Below are 20494 nucleotides of genomic sequence, written 5' to 3'. Positions count from 1 at the left end.
CGTACAAAATGACATTGGACAAAAATACCCCAATTTTCAAAAAAAATCATCTCAAATTTTTAAAATTGTGGTATTTTGCCAGGTGACTTTAAGATCAGACCAGGGTTTTTGAAAATAAAAAATTTTAAAACAAAAAAAATCCGAGGTGGGTCTAAAATTTTTACCTTTGCAAAATCTTAACTTAAATTCAAGAGTTATAAGAATTAAAATAATATTTCAACTCACTGACCGATGCTAAAAGTAAAAGTCAATTGCATCACTAGAAGAAGGGACTAAAATTTAAAAAAATTTTTTTATACAATTAAAAAAAATAGGTAATTTTAGATAATGTTAGATTAAAAAAAAGAAGGTAATTTTGAAAATTTAAAAAAAAAATGAGCTCCCTGAGATTGTGAAGGTTAGTGATGCCCCTGGTAAGTTATAATTTGAACGAAAATTATAGAAATTTGAAGAAAAAAATAAAAAATTATTTTTAATTAGTTTGTGTCCAAATATCAAATAATTAAATCACAAACTTTTGAAACTATGGGATCTATATTATAGTAAAAATATATGATGCATGCTTTAACTCCTGTGTGCAATTTGGCATGATAATAAATGTAAGTTATTTTAAATATAAAATATGTCTAAAATATAATTTTAAAAATTTAATGTATCTCAGCAACTAATTGAAATTAAAAGGAGAGCAAAAACAAATATTAACCATGAATATGATACGGTGCAATATTTTGGAATAAAATATTAAATATTATATTTTATCTTTTGAACAATTTTATTAAACTGCTTATTTTCTATAAAATTAACTTTCTTATAAAATAAAAATTTTAATGGACAATTTTATTTTTCATATTAATAAAACATCATTCAAATGTCACCATGGTAATAAGATATCTTACTTAACAATGTAATAATTGATTTATATTAATGGGTAAATAAAGTAAATAAAATGTTGATTTAAAAAATATATTAGGTGTGATATTTTTGTTTGACCCAAAATGATTTTTAGCTGAAACTGGAAGGAAAAAATGCTATTATTGCAGATCCTTGGAAACTTGTTTCATCAATTTCATTCATTAAATTAAAAATTATACTTATTATTTGCTTACATTTATAAATTACAGAGCAATAAATCATGTAAATTGTGTTAACTATAAATGAGGTCTTAGGTTTGTATTACAAACAAGTGTAAAAAGGAGTTTAAATTTTTGCTAAAAAAAGAGGTTTAACTATGCAAGATCTTCCTGGATATAGAGTATTATTATTTTTTCATCTCAAATGATTTTTAAGCTCAAATTAATTTCATATTTTGTTAAAGTTAAACAAAGAGTCTAAAATAAGCAGAAATTTTTTTGAGATGATAATTGCTAATATATTATATTTTGTTCATCTTATATAAATTTGATAATACAAAAAGAATAGATATAAATGAGATGATATGAGACCTATTTATTTTTTTTAATCTATATGTCAAGAATTTAATATTCTTTTATCAGGTGGTTTAAGTAAATAGTTATATAATTTTAAAAAAATCAAATTAATTAATACCATTTTTGATTTCTATGTATAAATATATGAATCAATTATTATTTGTAACAGTTAGCAATATATTATATTACACTTTAAATATAATTTAGATTATTAAATTGAGATTAAATGAATGTCAATTTTGGCATCATTAAGGTTTTGACTAATAAATAGTATCAATGGTCTATATTGCTCAGGCTAAATCTTTTTTGCCCATAAATCTATATAAGTTTATTATAATCTATTTGTTAACAATAAAATTTCCAACCGGAAACTAATCAATCGGTATCCTTGAACAAGTTGGACAGCTTCATTTGTTGCATGACATGCTAAAAGTAAATAATTTCTGGGCTGCACAACCCATGCAAACCTCATAAACATTAATGAATACATACATAAAGCTAAATATTTAGTTTATTTAGGTAATTAAAAAATATAAAAACCAGTAGTCATTTTGCTACTAATTATCTCTGGACTCTTTTTAAAATCTAAAATTGCTGCAATTGGTAGGCCCCAATTTGCCACTAATAATATTTAAACATTCATAATAAAATCTTTAAATATATAATTTACCCGGTCCCCAAAAATGCTATAACATAATATGAATTAATAATTAATTGTAATTACATACCGTACTAAAATAAATAGTGATAGAAAATTAGTCATATTATAAATAATTTATAAATCACCTGAGAAGATAACTTCTAAAATCTTTACTAATAACATATTTCGATATTTTTTGAAAGGACATTTTAATTGTTAGAGTCAAAATATATAAAACATAAGGTGATTTAAATTAATGTTTGGGAATCAGCTGTATCGCCATCTTGTAGTTTGTATCTAATCTTTAACTCTTTAGCTATAAAAATCATATTTTCATATTTGAATAAATAAAATAGCTATTAGCTATGTTTCCTTTATAATAAAAAATTAATAATTTTATAAGAATTAAATGCTTTAAATTGATAGAATGCTTTTGTCTAATTTGCTTACAATCAATCTATAGTAAGGATCATATAGTAAAATAATTAAATTCGCTTGAAAATTACCATGTTAAACTTGTATCATAAATGAATTCTGTTTAATATTCGCTGATAGATCGCATCATGATAAGGTATTATGACAATTAATCGATGTGCAGATCAATAGCACTGCAGCTGACACATATTTAAAGGAATGTTATTATAGTGTCATCGATCCTCAAATTTTTTTTTAAAAAAATAGGAATAGGAGATCAGATCAAGATATTTATTGTGATAATTTCATAATGCGTTCTTAATTTTAAAGAATATTTGAAAATATGCTTATAAATTTAGTTTTTATCAAACCTATTTTTTTTCATTAACTAGGATAGTATAAATTCTGATCATTTTATAGCAAACCCTTTCTATTAATAGAAATCGGTGCTAGCACATATCAGTGCACCGACTAAGAGAAATAAAGATTTGATGTTGCACCTTTATCGTTAAATTTTAAAAGCATGTTTTGTTATCAATTTGTAATAAATACTTTTTATAGTTGCGAAATTAATTATAAATTTAGTTGTCATTTTTGTGATTTTCAAATATTTAATATTATAAATAAGTTTTTTTATCAAGCTCTCCTTAGGTTCTGACCAACCTTAAAAAGCGGTAAAAGTGAACAACGCCTATAAACTCAGAGTTAAAAATAAATAGCTCGCATATTATATAATAATTTATTTAGACCATTCGTTCTCTTTTATATATACCTTATCATTAGTTATAATTGGCGATTTGAATAATACATATAAGTAAAAATGAAAAAATAAAACACATTAAATAACATATCTTAAGAGGCAAATGATTAGATATAAATAAGAATACAATTTAAAATAAAATAAATTAAGTAATTCAATAATTATACTATTATTTTTTTATATATATGACGTGAACAATCACTGTTAATATATCATCAATAATTATTTATCCTCTATAGAATTATCGAGAGATATTTGTTGGCTCATAGATGTTTCATTCATGGAATAAAATCCACTAGTGACTGAAGGCAAACTTGACATTGATCCACTTAAAAAAATTAAATAAAGCAATAATAAATAGTAAAACTTACAATAAAATTTAGTTTGGTATGTGGGTTAGCTATTGAGTTATTATTTTTAATATAATAATAGTAACCCTAATCTCGTTCAAGAAGTTGGTTTTAGAAAAATATAAGTTCCATATAAATATAATTATAATGACTTAATTGCTTACTCATTTACCATTCTTAAAATATATATAAATGATTAAGACTAACTTGTAATCCTCGGATTTGATAATTTTGTAAAAATACATAATCTTGCATTTTGGAGTGGAGAGAGTGGTGAAATCAAATGCACTATTAGTGTTTTTAGGCGATAAAAATGATGAGATGTCGTTAAATAGCCATTGTAATACGTAGAGTCCCGGTGTTTTAACATAGTGCGACCCCTATAAAACATGTGTAAGTTTTTTAATGACAAAAATATATTTTTTAAAAAAATGACAATAAGGCCTTGCCCTGTCACGTATGAATATTTCTCAAAACAGAGTTTGAAATGCAATTTTTGATCTCTGGAGAATTCTTAAGCAAGATTTTTGGTCACATTTTAACTAAAATTCCTAATCTTTTTTTTGTAAAAATCTTTTATAAATAAATAGTTTGTGATTTTTATTTCGTAAAAATTCTTAAATCGCAAATTTTTCGAAAACATTATTTTTTAAAAAAATGATTAAATATTAGCGGCGATGTGTTTTTTCCGCAATGTATTGTTTTTTCAACTGTGAATCCTTTTTTAAGCCCGTTTTTTTTAATTTAAAAATCTGATTTTACCAGAAATGTATTCCAGCACGTTTAGAATAATGATCTTATGATATGTAGAACAATTTTTTCTTTAACCTTTGATTCAGTTATAATTTATATAAAAAATTCATGAAAAAACGAATATAAATTAAATTAAGTTCAAAAACTACCTGCAAAATTGTCTGAAATTCAATAGGGTAGGTATTTTAAACATGATGGAATACATTTCCAATAAAATCAAATTTTCAAATTAAAAATATATATATTTATAAGTGCCATAATTTATTTTTGTTCATATTATTCGATAAACGTATTGTCTTTTTAAATTGGGGTTGTTCGATATTAATCTTGGTAATATTAATTGTCAATATTTATTCCCGTTAAATAATGATAAACTAACAAAATAAAACAAATTAGTCCAGAAATTTTAGGAAGGATTTATTCATTTTCCTTTAATCATAAATATTATGAACTAAAAGCTTAGATAGGGATAGTTAGCAAATCTCTTTGATTATCGCACAAACAAAGAATGTTAAACGACATAGTTTTTAATTTCAAAAAACGTTTAACGAGTTTTCATCAGGCACTTACATTATCCATGTTTTAAATGAGATGTTCAATTTTGAAAAACAAAAAGAAAGAAAGATTGCAGAGTATTTCCTATTTTGTCCATACTATACAATTAGTTATTTTTTATTGGTTTCAGATATAATATCGAATAGGTGTGTAGGGAGGGGGAGGGGGAGTCTATCGAAAAATCAAATCTTATCAATAAAAAAAATAGTGAATCGGCATAGCCCTAAATCAATAATAAATTTTCTACAGGGAATAAAGGGCACGGAATAGGTAGATTAAATAATAATCTCTTTTTTAAAAAAAATTTCAACGCTATAAAAATTAAATTGTAGCATTCAATAATTTTTTTTAATCACCATTTTAATAATCGGCCAAATATTTAAATACCGAGCCAATCCAATATTAAAAAATTTGGTATATCCTTAAATATAAGAAATATAAACCAGGGATTTAAACCGAACCTGAACGGTTAATAATTTGTCATCCAAACTTGAACCTCTAAAAATGTGCAAACCCGTTTAACCTTTTGATATTTAAACTCTTTAAAGATGATCAATAATCGGTTTTGACTGATACGAGAAAAAATAAAGAAAATCGGATAAGTGGATATCTAGTGTTGTTTAACGAATCAATTTTTAAAAAAGGCTATCCCAATATTTTACCCAAAAATATTACGTTAACCTGAATATTTTATTCATAAATGGAAGATGGGTTTAAAAATCTATTAACGAAATCTCGAGGCTTGCGTAATATTAATTCTAAATCGGCTAAGCCGTTTAACAACACATCAACTTCAAATATAGACAAAATCGGAATTTTAGATATAACCTGCACACTATCACCCTCCCGGCACATTTTGCTTTCGTTCACAAGGATCAATCGATCGCTTTTGAATTCCCCAGAACCATTTGAACTGGAAGTCGATAGAAGTGAATGAATACCCGTATAAACCGAACAATTTTGCAAGTGACCTATAGAGAGTCTTTTGTGAGATGTGTTAGCATTCGTATCATTGCACGGGGAATAGAGAAATTTGAATTGGCAATCGTATTTGGCAACATCAAAGTCCCAAGTTATAATAGACCCAGGATCAGTTATATCAATTAGAACCTTTAAAAAATAACAATATTAAAAAAATTTTTTAATATATGAAAATCTACGGTTATTTATTAATATAACTGCCGAATAAAATCCTGATATCCGATAGGAACTTTAACAAATAGATATATTTATTTAAAATCGGGGATTAACTGTTTAGGCTAGATAATAGTGGGATCTGATCCGACACGATTTAACAACTGAGCGATTTAAAAAATCTTTTAATGAGATCAATTTTTCTTTATTAAAATCAATAATTCTTAGATTAGTATCATGAATAGAATTAAAAGTGATATTAATAAAAAAAAATTGATCTCTTAAACAGATTTTTTAAATCGACAGCTGTTAAATCGTGTCATATCGGATTAACACTATGAATCCTTCCATAGCGAGAGTTCACATTAAAATCCAAACTATGTATGGAATGAGTTTATCATAATAATATCGATTTTTTAAAAAATTACGACTGTGAACTGAGATATCTAATTAAAATTAAATCCATACTTCATGATAGGTACCCTTAGACAAACTGCAGGTATGATAAATATTTTGATCGAGAGAATTTTTTTGATTATTTAATACGTCTTCTGTGAGGTAGTACGATTTAGGAACAGTCCTTTCAATGAGCTAAAAAGATAAATAATAGTCAATTATTTTAAAAAAACAGGAAAATATAAAGATGCAATTTTTCTTTTTGTTTTGAATTATTTAAAAAAAGGTTGATTTTGAAATTTAATGTTAAATCTTATTTCCAAGCCTTTATTATAATGATATATTAATAGATGGGGAAAAAAAACTTAACATTAATATCAGCTATGATTTGTTGGAGTGTTTTGCTGCTTTTAATAGCCGTAATCAAAAAAGCTATGGAAGGACAATCCTTATGAGATGAACAAAGTTCGGACATTTGAACGGGAGAGCTTTGAGCTTGAGAAACCTGATTTGTGACAGGGGTCGGGGTTTGGTTCAAGAAGGAAAAACAATTGAAAAAGTCATCTTCGTTGTAACTGCTAGACTCGTTTTTATTGTTATAGCCCGCGGTATTGTAATTAAATTTTAAGGAGTTGTCATCGGAACTTTTGCTTTTAACTATTCCGAGCGACTCGTTGCTAAGTTTCTTATCATTGTTCTCACCGTTTTCATTCAAATTATCCGCAAAAATATCGCCGCATATTTGTGACAAAGGTGGAAATTGCTTGATAAAGTGAAATTTGGACCGCGTTTTATCGTCTATAAGAGGTGACACCTGCAATGTTTAAAAAAGGTGTGAATAAAAATAAAATAGCCTCCAAAATGAATAAAACAATTGTTATCTATTATAAAAACCATGGTCCAAAGAACCGGTAGAATTTTGGGAGCACCCAGAATCCATAGGCACGTTAGGGTTTCTGGGTAATTAGCTTCCACGATTTCAAGAATTTTGAGCAGAGCTTTAAGTCCCGGCGTCCATAAATGCTTAACACCTAGCCCTCTGAGATCTAACAAGAGATGCCACGAATAATTAATGTAGGACGACGCCAAAGATGACGACGAATCAACGTGGTGAGGGGAATAGAAGTATGGGTTGGTATCGTGAAAATTATCGTAGCCATTTTCAATTTCCACACATTTTTCAGTTCGGTTGTTTACGTGGTCCACTAAATTGTTTGGGAGTGAAAGGGAGGAGGAATAAGAAGTCTTGAGACACTTAAAATAAAAGTCAAAGTTTTAGTATTAAAAAAAATTATAATAAAAATGATATTTTTTTTCTTCAAAAACCATAATCTTATGCCCAACAGATAATTTTAAAGCGATTGTATTAAGATTAAAATGTCCTAAATGTTTTGTCTGAACAGCTAATTCAGAATATACTATAAAGCTTTCCAAAAAATAAAATTTTAAACCTAGCCTTAATATTAATTTTTATTTAAAAAAGAAAAGAAGGAGGCATTCATACCATAAAATCGAAATCAGAAAAAGAAACGGTATCATTTAAGTATGTGGAATCTATCTCATCCGTATCGTCCGCGAGATTTGGAAATTGTCTTTTTTGGCACAATTCAAAACCTTGTTCACACACGAACAACACGTGTTTAATGATCCCATCCATTCCGAGTGAATTGTAGAGACCCTTGATATCCATCACACCCAGCTTCATGTAATACAGGGGCATATCACGATGATCTTAAAACAAAGAATTTTATTTTATTTTATTAACAATATAATGTTTACTTTGATATATCACATGCCTAAACTGAAGCAGTTGGGTAATTGCCTATTTAATAGTCGAAACTACCACCTCCAACCTCAAGTCTTTTTTGAAAATATTGTCTCAAATTTGTAGAAAGTATAAATAAATTAACTCACGACTTCGCGCCATATTTTTAGCCATTGCACAACTTGCTTAAGATAATCATAATTTTCAAACTAAAAAAATTGATCTATCCGGCAGGTATCGGTCTAATATTATATTTTCTAGAGAGCCTGGGCCGGGGTTTTAAAATTTTTTTAATGGGCTTGGGCCTAAATTTTCTTAATTTAATAAAACAGTCGCTAACTTAAAAAATATTATAATATTTAACCCTTTCGCGTCCCAAAATGCTTTTTGGAATCACTATTTTAAATTTTATTCTTCATAATAATTCCCAAACATGTATACTTAATTTTGCTAAACAATAACTAATCTTTCGTATTTTATAATAATTTATTTATCATTGGATGTTTTTTTATTGCTGAAGTCAGAGGGTAAAAGCGCTATAAATCACGTATCAAATAAATTATAGAACAAAGTGTGATAGTCGTGAAACAACGAGGAATTCTATTATAATGTAATTAATTTCGAGATGTGCCATAAATAGCCATGTTTTTGCTTTTTTTCAAAAAAAAGGTATTAAGATGTCTAACCAAACAAATTTTATATCAATGTGTACCCCAATTCTTAATCTTTAAAATAAAATTTGAATCAAAGCTCTATCTATAATAGTTTATGAGCTAGATGAGGTTATGTGAAAGTTGTTTTTCTGGTCAATCAAAACAGTATTGACTGACTATATTCTATGTGTTAACTAATTTTAAGAAAAAAAATTATTTTTTATAAAAAAAGTCGGGCGCGAAAGGGCTAATAATAAATTTCGATATTGTAAGCAAAATGAATACCTAAATACATATAAATATTGATTATTTTCATCAAATACAAGATTAAATTTTTGGATATGAGAATGGGAAAATTTTTTGAAACTCATTACGAGCTTGGGAATTTTTAATATTAAATATGGGCCAGGCCGGACCTAAAATTTTTTTCTTTATTGCAGGCCTGGGCCGGCCTTGATCAAAAAAATAAGGCTCATGAATGGAGGGTTTTTTTTAAAACAAAATATTATGACACAGTAATAATAAATGACACCTCAAAATTTGACAATATATGAAAAGTTATTCTTATAAAAAAAAATTTTTTTTTAATTTTAATAAATTTTAAAAAATTTTATGAGAGCAAAAGAAAGATACCTGTCAGCCATCCCCCAGGAAAATAGAGCTCAATCACGGGAGGTAGAAAGTATCTGTTCATGATTTTGTCGATCCGATGATGTTTCCTCCAAATGAGGGAATTTAGCAACATTTCGCAAGCTTTTTCGTAATTAAAGTCTCGCGCCCTCAAAAACCTGAGGATATGTGTATCACCCGGCAGCTTATGGATAAAAATACAAATTTAATATAATGTATTCTTCTTATAAAAAATTATTTCAAAAATGGAATGTTTATTTGAAACAAAAATTAGAACCCCTTTGAGCGTCGCCCCTCTCAAAGTTTGGTCACCTTCCGAGCAGATATTATCCTCGGACTCCATTTTGGGATAGGTATTTAATTAAAAAAATATCATTAAAGCTATAGCCCAAACTTGAGCAAAAATCTTTTTTGCCGGACCTCAGAAAAAATTTATTTTTCGAACTGAATCTATTTCTAAATAATAATAGTTCTGAACAGACCAATCAAATTACTTTCTCGGGGGCCTAATATAAATTCTTTTATATATAACTAGGATATAGAGGGGGGGGGTGTATGATCAAAATTCAAATTAAAGGAGGATATATTTTAAGATATTTAAAAGAAAAAACTCCGAATGTAAGAGAGAGGGGAACGATTGAAAAAGGGGATTAAAGCCTATTTCATACCGATTTCACGATATCATTTTTACCTAAATTTTGTTCCTTATTTTGCTTGGTTAGATGAAATACTAAAAAAAGGAAGCTTTATTATACACATAATACTTATTCATATAATAGAGAATGGCATGAGCAAATCCGAACTGGAGTCGTTAAATCATTCCTCGATAAAATTTTAAATTTATTTTATTTTCTTAAATATTTCTTTATTTTCCTTGTGCGTTTATAAAAAAAGTGTCAGATCGGATCTATATAAAATAAAAATGGGATTGGACTCGGACAGCTTTTACGGGATTGGATCGACAGGAATTCTACTATAATCCGCAAAACTCGGACCATGGGCTGGGTAACGCTCGAAAAACTTTTTAAAAAATATATATATATATTTGATAGAAGTGATAATTTATAAAATATAGTGATTTCCTTTAACCACTCCCCCAATTTAATAAATAGTTGTTAATTTTGGTGTTCAACAATGTATATTTCAAGTTAGGACCTCTATTTAAAAAAAAACTAAAACCCGGGCTGGGAAACCTTAGTAAAGATTAGAATTGGGTCGGGAAAAACTAAATTCACACCGGGCCGAGACTAAAGATTTAGCCATTTGCAGACCTCTAGCCTTCTACTACATTGATCTATAATAATATTATTGTGTTTTTATAAAATACCATTTATAAGAATTACCTGTCATTTTATTTATATTTTAATAATTATTTATGGAATAAAAATATATTAGAAATTGACTTAATAAAAAAAAGAAATATACTGGAGATAATTTAGATTGATAAATTGAAAACACCTTTATGGATTATATAAATCCCAAAACATACTATTTTTTACAATTTCTAAATAAATTTTTATTAAAAATTTATTATTTACTAAATATTTAAAGAGGATTATCCCTCATAAGGTTCGCAGATGAATGTCTGCTATTAATTATTAATTCATATTATTGCGAGATTTGATTACGTACATTAAGAGGTCTGCAAGGTGATTTTTTTCACAACCCGAGCCCGAATTATAAAAAAATTTTGCCCGATTTCGACCCGAGTCCGACTTTAGAATTTTTTTAGCCCGACCCGACTAAATTTTCTTAAATTTGGGTGTGAATATTATAATATCCAAAAACAATTAAAAATTATGTGTAATACCTTATCACTCTTTTTATACAGTTTAAATATTAAAAAAGTTGAAATACAATAGGATTTAAAAATTATTGCGATTATAAAAAAATAATGTTCATGATATAATGAACATATTATAAATATATAATATCATTATCAATAGTATCGCATAGTGAATAATTATGATATATAATTAATGAGTTCAAGTTTTTCAGGCTTCAAATAAGTCCTTTTATCTTCAAAGGCCCTACCAGCAGCTGAAAGCGCTCTTTCACTGCTAGCAGAGGACGCTGATAGCCATGAATTTAAGAGCCAAAACACTTAAATTGGGAAAGTCGTTTTGATAAGTCTTCTACCAATTTAAAATTTGGTAAACAATTTCAAATATTGAAAATTTGAGGGTATTTAATTAAATAGATATTAAATAAATATATTTTAATTAACCTGATAGAATATGATGTATATAAAGTATGCAATAATAAATAAAAATATAATAACAAAATAATCTGGTAAACGGATGTTATGTAAAATAATAATTGAAAATGACATGATTGATATTTAAATTTAAATAATGAAATGTGCTAGATAAAAAAATTGGCATGTTATTCTAATTGACAGTGAGTTAAATGATTATTTAGGATATTTAAATTTATTTATTGGGTTGGGTCGGGCTTCGGGTCGGACACCTCTAACAACACGACCCGATCCCGACAATAAAAAATTTATGTCCGAACCCTACCCGAACCCTGGCTCGTGTCGGGCTACGGACAGCCAGTGCAGACATCTACCTACATTAACCTACGCTAAAAAAAATTGAGATAAAATAATTTATTATCCATTTTAAATATTATTTAATATCGGTAACCCAGACCCAGTGGCAATTCAAGTAATTACTTGCAAATAGTTTTTAAAAAAATCTTCCTAAAATTTTTGGGCACTGAAGTCTTTTTTTATTTTCCTTCCATCATTCTTTCTTTCAAACTTTGACAAAAAATTTTGAGCTATTATTTTTGGTGGAAGAACCGAGATTTTTTGATCAAATTTTACCAAATGCCAAAATCTTCTTGTTTTTTAAATTTTCATGCTTGAACATCTTTCAAGATTAAAATCAAAAAATTTTCAAATATTTTTTTCAAATTTTATTTGCAATAAAAAATTAGTTTTCCTAGTTTTTCTAACCCCACCTTTCACCATCGTTTTAAAGCAAATTAAATATTTTTTTAAAAAAAAATATCCAAAATGAAACTGTTATATTTAAGAAAAAAATTGGCACACAAATTCGGAAATTGATAAAATAAACACAATACAAAATTTTATATTTATTTTTGGAATCAAATCAAAGAAGAAAAACTTCCAAAGGCAAAATATGTATTTTAACATTTAAAATTGTCGATATTTATTAAAGGTATAAAAAAAAATTGAATTTTATCGATCATTATTTTTTGTTCAGAAATATTTTCCCCCCCCCTAGTAGATTCCTTAAATATCTTACAAATAAAATGTTACAGAGGGGAGTTTGACTAATTCCGCTATTAACGAAAGTGTAAAAAAAAAAGTATGAAGCTTCGGGGTTATATCCTTCTTTTGAATGTTCGTTTGATCAATATATGTCGTATTGGTTGGTATCAATAATGTATATATACTACTAGATTGGCGATTCATTCATTCATTAAATTCATTTAAAAGTGTCCACACATAGGAGTCGACTATTGTGCCATTTTATGGGTTAGATTACATGTCGATTAAATGACAATAATGTGCAATCATGTATTGACAATTAGTCGAAGTATAGACCACAAAATGTCGCTACAGCTGACTCCAATACAAGGATAGTTTTAATTAATGAATCGCCAATCTAGTACCATATGTGTATGATTGGAATAAATCTATGTGGATTCAGAATTTCTTATCATTTAATGAGGGGAGTGTTGTAATGTACACTTTTTAATGTATATTTTATTTGATAAAGTGATTTATTTTAACAGATGTATTAATTTTTATGTAAATGACTGATGATATTTATTTCATTAACGAAATTGTAAAAATCACTTTTTCATTTTATATAAACTTTGGATAATTTAATTTTATAATAATAAAAAAAATATAAAGAGAAAGTTAACAAAGGTTTTCAAGTGAATAATATTATTAAAGTAATAGCGGAATAAAGTATATGCATCAAATTATATGAAATCTTTACCTAACCTACTATATTATCTATGAGATTATTCATTGGTATTCTTTCAAAGAAATGAAATTCCTATAAAAACCATTGTTTAGTAAAGATATTGTATACATTATGTTTACTTCGCTAAAAGAAAATTAAATCCTTTTATAAAATTATTCAAGAATATAAGGAAATTATTCCAGGATATTCAAATAATGTTTGCGAAATCATATTCGAAATTATATTAAATGATTTACCGATAATAATGGGGAGTTGTGTATGAAAATTTTGAGTATAAATTGTTTACATTATATTCTGTATTCGAATTGGAGAAAATTATGATGAAATATTTTAAAAAATATATTCTATTTATTCAAATTGGGGAAATATAAATTTACGGTATTACAGAGAAATTGTAACCGGAGAGATTATATAATATTTTTATTCTTTTTCGTGAGACGACTAAAACGGCGTCCTCCTTTGGAAAAAAAAACCGCATTTCTTTATTCTTATTCGTGAGACGAATCAAACGGCGTCCTCCTATGGACATAAAGCCGCATTTCTTAATTCTTATTATAAAGTCGATCAAGATAATTTATTTTCGGCGAAAATTTTATAGACACTAAAATAAGCGGAATGTTTAAATATATAGTTTGGAGTAAATGAAAAACGTCAGATGTGTATTTATATTTCGTATATTATTGGTCATATATTATCAATCACCCCTAACACTTGGGTTTAATAATGGGTGGCGTGTTGTAATGTACACTTTTTAATGTATATTTTATTTGTAAAGTGATTTATTTTAACAGATGTATTAATTTTTATGTAAATGACTGAATTTATTTCATTAACGAAATTGTAAAAATCACTTTTTCATTTTATATAAACTTTGGATAATTTAATTTTATAATAATAAAAAAAATATAAAGAGAAAGTTAACAAAATTTTAACTCAGAGTATCGCTATCAGAGGCGATACTCTTATTCCAATAAAATATATACGTTAAATTATATAAAATTTCAATAATTATTATCTGAATCCCCATTAATTATAAAATCATGTAGATTCTTTTATTCGATTTATGAAGGTTTATTCTTTGTATTTGACAAATATATTAGGGAGATTTTTAAATCTTAAAATAATCTTTATTTTATCGGAATTGTAATACAACATGTACAGAATATCCAGACAGTATAATCTTTACTAAAACTATTGAAATACATTTAAATGGTGAAATTGTCTGAATTTTATGGTGTAGGTGGTCTAGATATGCCGGAATACATTTCCGGTAAAATCCGATTTTTTTACATTTAAAAATCGCCCCCATTAAATGATATAAATCTGGCAATCCCTTCGTGGATCGGGCCACTACGCGACCCATAGGCTCAGGAGTGCGCCTAATATTATATTTTATATATTTTTCTTAATAAATTTCAGTATTCTAAATAAAATGGTTAATACACTTAAATACTTTTTTCTATAAATATATTTTTGGGTATGGGCTTGGGCCGGGGCTTAAGAAAATTTTTGAAACTTATTGTGGGCTCGGGAATTTTTTCTAATATTAAATATGGGCTGCGCCTGGCATGGGCCCAAAAAAAAATTTTGATCAAACAATGAAGGTCCAGTGAAGGTCTCTGATCCCAATACGACACATACTATATATATATTCGTTCTTGTATACTACAGAAAATAAATATATATTATCATATAACTAGAGCCCCTGCATTCGGAGCAATTTTCTGGGTTCAATCCGATCCGATTAATAGACCAATCCGACCCGAAATTATTTAAGAAATAAAATCCAATCCAATAAAAAAAATTTATTTGACCGTTGTAAAAAGGTACGACTATTTTGAACGAGGGCGGAAAAATTGTACATACTGAAGTGTAATTTGAAAAAATATTTGATTTTTATTTTTCTGCAAACATTATTTACGAAAAACACTAGAAAAATAAAATTGTTAAATTTATTTTGTCGAGGTTCAAGTCTAGATATTTAAAATAAGAGCCCGATCTGTCCGAGTCTAAGGCCGCATTCATAGAGGAATCTGATCCAACACGGATAACAATCAATTTTTTTTTAAATCTGTTTATGAAATCAATTTTTCCTTATTATAATATTAATTTTATCTTTAATAATATTCGTGATAATAATCTAAGAAATATTGATTTTAATAAAGAAAAAAATGATCTCATAAACAAATTTTTAAAATCAATCAGCTGTTATCGTGTCGGATAGGATGACACTCTGAACGCGGCCTAACTAACCCGTGTTCGATAGCATCGGACACGTTGGATTTCAAAAATGGGAAAATTTTGATTTTTTTTTGTGATATTGATACATGGTAAATAAAAATCGATCTAAATATCGGTTGAGTATCCGTTATCAAATCGGTTTGTATGAATAGGAAAACATCGAATGGCATCTGTAAAAAAAATAGTGGATCGGTATAGCCCTAGCAGTATATTAAAAGTTCCATTAGAAGATTTTCGAACATTTATCGACTTAGTCCTGACCTGAATGTCTGTTATTTATTTTATATCACTATTTTTGCTTTATTTTTTTTTTTAAATAAACATATTCTTCCCCATATGTTATTAATTTTATAATACATTAGGTGGCCTGAGAATTTGATCATTTCATCTCCACTTTTTTGTAATTTTATGGGAGATCAATTACTTATATTGGCTATGATTTAATTTATTTTATATTTATTTCGAATTTTTTTTTGTGTAAATAGAATAAGTATAATTATAAAAATCATTAAAAGTGGATATAGAATACAGTAATCATATTTTTAATTTTATGGTTTCCGTCTTCTATTTATAACTGTTTAATATCTTTATATTATTTATTAGTATTACTCTTTTTGTTAAATTAAGCAATTTAAAAATAAAAATACGGTAAATTACGTAATAAAATATATATATCCACTAAAAAAAAGAGAATCGATTAAAAATGTATTTTATAAAAATCCTTTTTTAAAAAAAAATTCATTACCAACAACAAATAATCTATTTTACAATCAAAAATAAAATTCGCATAAAGTTCCTTAATTTTTAAAACAAACCTTTCCATTGTATTTTTCGGCAATCATATTTTTCAGCTTTTTTAATCGTTCATTTTGGTAAGTCGTTAATAAAATATAACCCTGATGATCTTTCGTGCCTAAAGGGTTTTATATATTATTTCAAAAATAAAATAAATTAATGAAGATTAGATCTTTGATCAAGTAAAAATATGAGAAGAAAAAATAAATAATTAATTATTTAGTAATATAAGCACCTTATCGGTCAATGTCGAGATTATAACCTACCCCCCCCCCCTCATTCTTCCAAAAAAAGAAATAATCTATTATAAAATAAATTATGGCATAAGGATTTTTAAGAGAAGAGAAGAGAAGAGAAGAGAAGAGAAGAGAAGAGAAGAGAAGAGAAGAGAAGAGAAGAGAAGAGAAGAGAAGAGAAGAGAAGAGAAGAGAAGAGAAGAGAAGAGAAGAGAAGAGAAGAGAAGAGAAGAGAAGAGAAGAGAAGAGAAGAGAAGAGAAGAGAAGAGAAGAGAAGAGAAGAGAAGAAGAAGAGAAGAGAAGAGAAGAGAAGAGAAGAGAAGAGAGAGAGAAGAAGAAGAGAAGAGAAGAGAAGAAGAAGAAGAAGAGAAGAAGAAGAGAAGAGAAGAGAAGAAGAAGAGAAGAGAAGAGAAGAGAAGAGAAGAGAAGAGAAGAGAAGAGAAGAGAAGAAGAAGAGAAGAGAAGAGAAGAAGAAGAAGAAGAGAAGAGAAGAGAAGAGAAGAGAAGAAGAAGAGAAGAGAAGAAGAAGAGAAGAGAAGAAGAAGAGAAGAAGAAGAGAAGAGAAGAGAAGAGAAGAGAAGAGAAGAGAAGAGAAGAAGAAGAGAAGAAGAAGAGAAGAGAAGAGAAGAGAAGAGAAGAGAAGAGAAGAGAAGAGAAGAGAAGAGAAGAGAAGAGAAGAGAAGAGAAGAGAAGAAAAAGAAAGAAATTTAAATTATTTACTGAGGATGATCTCTTAAATTTAAAAAATATATATCATTTGAGTATACCAAGACCAACATTCACAGAGTACCTGCCCTATGAATTTCGGTCAATAGTTGCCATGAACTGTTGTGTATTTTTTTTTATAAAAAAATGTAAATAAAAAATTAAGAGTTAAGTCAAAAAGTAAAAGGCAAAAATGTCTGAAATTCACAATATGTGTACTTTATATACCGCCCCTTGGTCTGTAGCTATTTCACCTAAAAGTGCCAAATTTAATAAATGAGCAAATTTAATAGAGAAATTTATAGTAAATTAGCAAAAATACTAGAAAATTAGCAAAATGAAGTTTCGCTGAACAAATATAATAGTAAATGGGTAAAAATACTAGCAAAATGACGTTTCACCTAAAAGCGTCTTTAATAACAAATAAAATTTTGAACGGGCTAGTTCGGGCTCGGACAAAGCCTTTTGCCTCGGGTGGTGTCGTAAAAGGCAGCCCAACCCGAGGCCCGAAAAATAAATATCAGAAATATCCTCATAATAAATTTGTTTCGTCGAAATCTCAATCAAAATCACATATTATTTTTCATCTAACGTATTTTACTTATTTATTTACATAATTTCCACCTTCCCACATTAATACTTTCTTGGGGTTGTGATTTGTATTGTGACAAGTTACGTTATATATCATATTTAAACTCAAATTACAATTTTTTTAATTGGGCTCAGATCTGGCTGGAACAAAAATTTGTGCTTGTGATTGCAAATTTATTTGAGCTGAGGCCCATAAAAATTCACTTTGTAAGGCGCTTACAGCAAATATTTAAGTTATGCAAATATAATAATAAACTAGGAAATTTATTAGCAAATGTAGTAGCAAATTAGCAAAATGCTGTTGGGCTAAAAGTACCAAATGGTCCAAATTTAGCAAATACTCAAATTATAATATAAATCATCAAATGTATAGTAAATAGAAAATTTATTATTAATAGAGAAAAAGTATTAGCAAATTATCAAAATGCTATTTCATCTAAATGTGAAAAAAAATAAAATTTAATAGCAAATTCTCAAATTATATAATGAGGAAATATTTTAAAAAATGTCATATTTTATTAGGTGAAACATCTTTCTATAAGCGAAATGGCTATAGACAAAGTGCCCCCCAGCCCTTTATACATCCTTACATTATAGAAACATAAAAATGAGAAATTTAGAAATCTTCAAAGATTTCATATCCCAAAATAGTACAGCATTTATAAGCAAAAAAAATCTTAAGTCTTTCTTTCCTTGTTTTTTCTCTCAATTTTTTTCACTCACTTTTTATTATTTAAAATTAAATTAAATGAAAATCACAAATTCCTTTCCTATCCATATAAGTTTCTTATCATTCTAAACCTTCATTTTCTTAGAAAAATATATAATTAATATCTTTCTCAAGTTATAAAATGATTATTTACAATCCTTGCTCATGTAATATAACAAAAATTTTTAGTTAAAATAATTACAATGTTGGTCAAATTGAAACATTTCTTGACTATGTTTGCTAGAATTTTCTATACTATTATTTAATACTGAATCTGATATTTTATTTGTATTATAGTGAGACCCTTTTTTATCAAGGCCCATATATTTTATAAAATGCATCAATATTTCTTTGCCCTAATATAGGTATAAATCTGAAAAGATAATAATAATGAGATACTTTGTCAATGCTATTTATATATTGTTTTATTACAACTTTTTCCAATATAGATTCAAAATTGAAGAATGACATAATATTTAAAGTAGCTTCTTGTTCAAAGCAAGTCCAGTTAACATTTTGTGGGTGAACCTTGTGATTCCAAAATATATTTTTATTTATATACAGGCATTTACCTTATAATAGCATATTTCTGACATTGTAACACGTGTTGAAAAGCTTTCATTGTAAGCTTCAATTTTTAATATTTTTGATTTATAATCCAAATGGTTGATTTGGATAAAATAAACAAATTCCATGCCAATTATCTGAATATATTTTTATAATATATATTATATAATTACTTTGAAACAAAGTCCACAATTAAATTTTTTAATTATAGTAAATATTTATAATTCAAAATATTAAGTAACAAGCTTAAATATATACCAAATTTACATTTTATAAAAAAAATACAGATTATACATTAATAAATTCAATAAATAATGCGTCTGTATAGATTTTTTTAAAATATTTAATAATAAATAATGTATTTGAAGTTGGACAGTTAACCTTTTTTAGTAAATATGGAGCATCAACTTTAAGTTTGCATCGTCTTTTTGTTATTTTGACATTCCCTTCTTTATCGTAAGATTCATCCAATATTTCACTATCAACAAAGACAGGTATAAGTTCACATGATGGAAATCTTTTTTCATATGCCTAAATCATAAATAATATAAGTATGTTTATACATCTATATTCAAATTTCAAACCTGCATCACTATTTCAAATGGATAATGGTATATCCTTATAGGTGCCTGATATGTTTGCACCATAATTCTATAATCAAATAAGGACTGTATTCATTCTTGAGACCTTTTTGCTGAAAGTTAGTAGATGAACGAATGCAAAATAAATCATAATCATACTTTTAACAAAAACATTTCGCTTGCAATATAATAAATATTTATTTATCATATATAAATGTTTAGTGTAAAACTTGATACCTATAAAAGGAAATTACTATAAATTTAATATTCAGGATATTCTAACCAAGGCATAGCTTTCATAACACATCAGAAAATTTTAAAACACTAAAAAAAATATTTAATACATATACATTCAGCACTTCCTTTGGCAGTATTAAAATTAACTATTAGAATGTTACAATAGCTAGTTTATAAATTTTTATTTTGTTAACTCATGATATGTCAGATTTTAACATGACAAAACAGGGGCGTCGCTAGCCTTTACTATCTGAGGGGTCTGAACTAAAAAAAATATATGGGTAGTTGGCAAAGCCCCCAAACCCCCTAATTTGCGGGCCTTCGCCCCGTTTGCCTAGTGTTTGCCAGGGTTTTATATTAAAATATTTTTTTAAATTTGCTAACTCT

The 20494-nt window shown here is 27.2% G+C and overlaps 2 protein-coding genes across 3 annotated transcripts; both read right to left on the bottom strand.

The window, feature by feature from the left end:
- Positions 1 to 1469: 1469 nt before the first annotated feature.
- Positions 1470 to 2318, bottom strand: LOC135931660 (mitochondrial pyruvate carrier 1-like). Of its 2 annotated transcripts, XM_065468918.1 has the most exons (6): positions 2214 to 2318; positions 2156 to 2159; positions 2098 to 2113; positions 1968 to 2048; positions 1793 to 1925; positions 1470 to 1745 (listed from the first exon to the last, which is right to left on the bottom strand). In XM_065468918.1, exons 1-6 carry the CDS (start codon positions 2273 to 2275, stop codon positions 1718 to 1720), a joined length of 324 nt encoding a protein of 107 aa, XP_065324990.1. In that variant the 5' UTR covers positions 2276 to 2318; the 3' UTR covers positions 1470 to 1717. The 2 variants fall into 2 exon arrangements, with proteins under 2 accessions (XP_065324990.1, XP_065324989.1); XM_065468917.1 differs by lacking the exon at positions 2156 to 2159 and having other exon boundaries at positions 1471 to 1745; positions 2161 to 2219.
- A 919-nt stretch (positions 2319 to 3237) lies between these two features.
- Positions 3238 to 19999, bottom strand: LOC135922790 (SEC14-like protein 1). Its single transcript, XM_065457261.1, has 14 exons — positions 19874 to 19999; positions 19671 to 19820; positions 19295 to 19426; positions 19122 to 19250; positions 18925 to 19078; positions 16502 to 16599; positions 9481 to 9661; positions 7934 to 8160; positions 7324 to 7683; positions 6800 to 7243; positions 6502 to 6624; positions 5728 to 6009; positions 3799 to 3971; positions 3238 to 3569 (listed from the first exon to the last, which is right to left on the bottom strand). Exons 1-14 carry the CDS (start codon positions 19934 to 19936, stop codon positions 3464 to 3466), a joined length of 2622 nt encoding a protein of 873 aa, XP_065313333.1. The 5' UTR covers positions 19937 to 19999; the 3' UTR covers positions 3238 to 3463.
- Between the last annotated feature and the right edge of the window lie 495 nt (positions 20000 to 20494).

This window comes from Gordionus sp. m RMFG-2023, chromosome 1 (assembly GCF_954871325.1).
Source record: "Gordionus sp. m RMFG-2023 chromosome 1, tfGorSpeb1-WG-v2, whole genome shotgun sequence".
NCBI lineage: Eukaryota > Metazoa > Nematomorpha > Gordioida > Chordodea > Parachordodidae > Gordionus > Gordionus sp. m RMFG-2023.
This window is presented reverse-complemented; position numbering and strand designations above follow the sequence as displayed.

Coding starts and splice junctions, on each gene's coding strand:
- LOC135922790 (XM_065457261.1), bottom strand. CDS start 19,936: ATGGTGCAAACATATCAGGCACCTATAAGGATATACCATTATCCATTT. Junction 8,161..9,480: donor TCCTGGGGGATGGCTGACAG/GTATCTTTCTTT, acceptor CTTTGTTTTAAG/ATCATCGTGATATGCCCCTG. Junction 7,244..7,323: donor TACCGGTTCTTTGGACCATG/GTTTTTATAATA, acceptor TAAACATTGCAG/GTGTCACCTCTTATAGACGA.
- LOC135931660 (XM_065468918.1), bottom strand. CDS start 2,275: ATGTCCTTTCAAAAAATATCGAAATATGTTATTAGTAAAGATTTTAGA. Junction 1,926..1,967: donor TAGTAGCAAAATGACTACTG/GTTTTTATATTT, acceptor CTAAATATTTAG/CTTTATGTATGTATTCATTA. Junction 1,746..1,792: donor TACCGATTGATTAGTTTCCG/GTTGGAAATTTT, acceptor AAACTTATATAG/ATTTATGGGCAAAAAAGATT.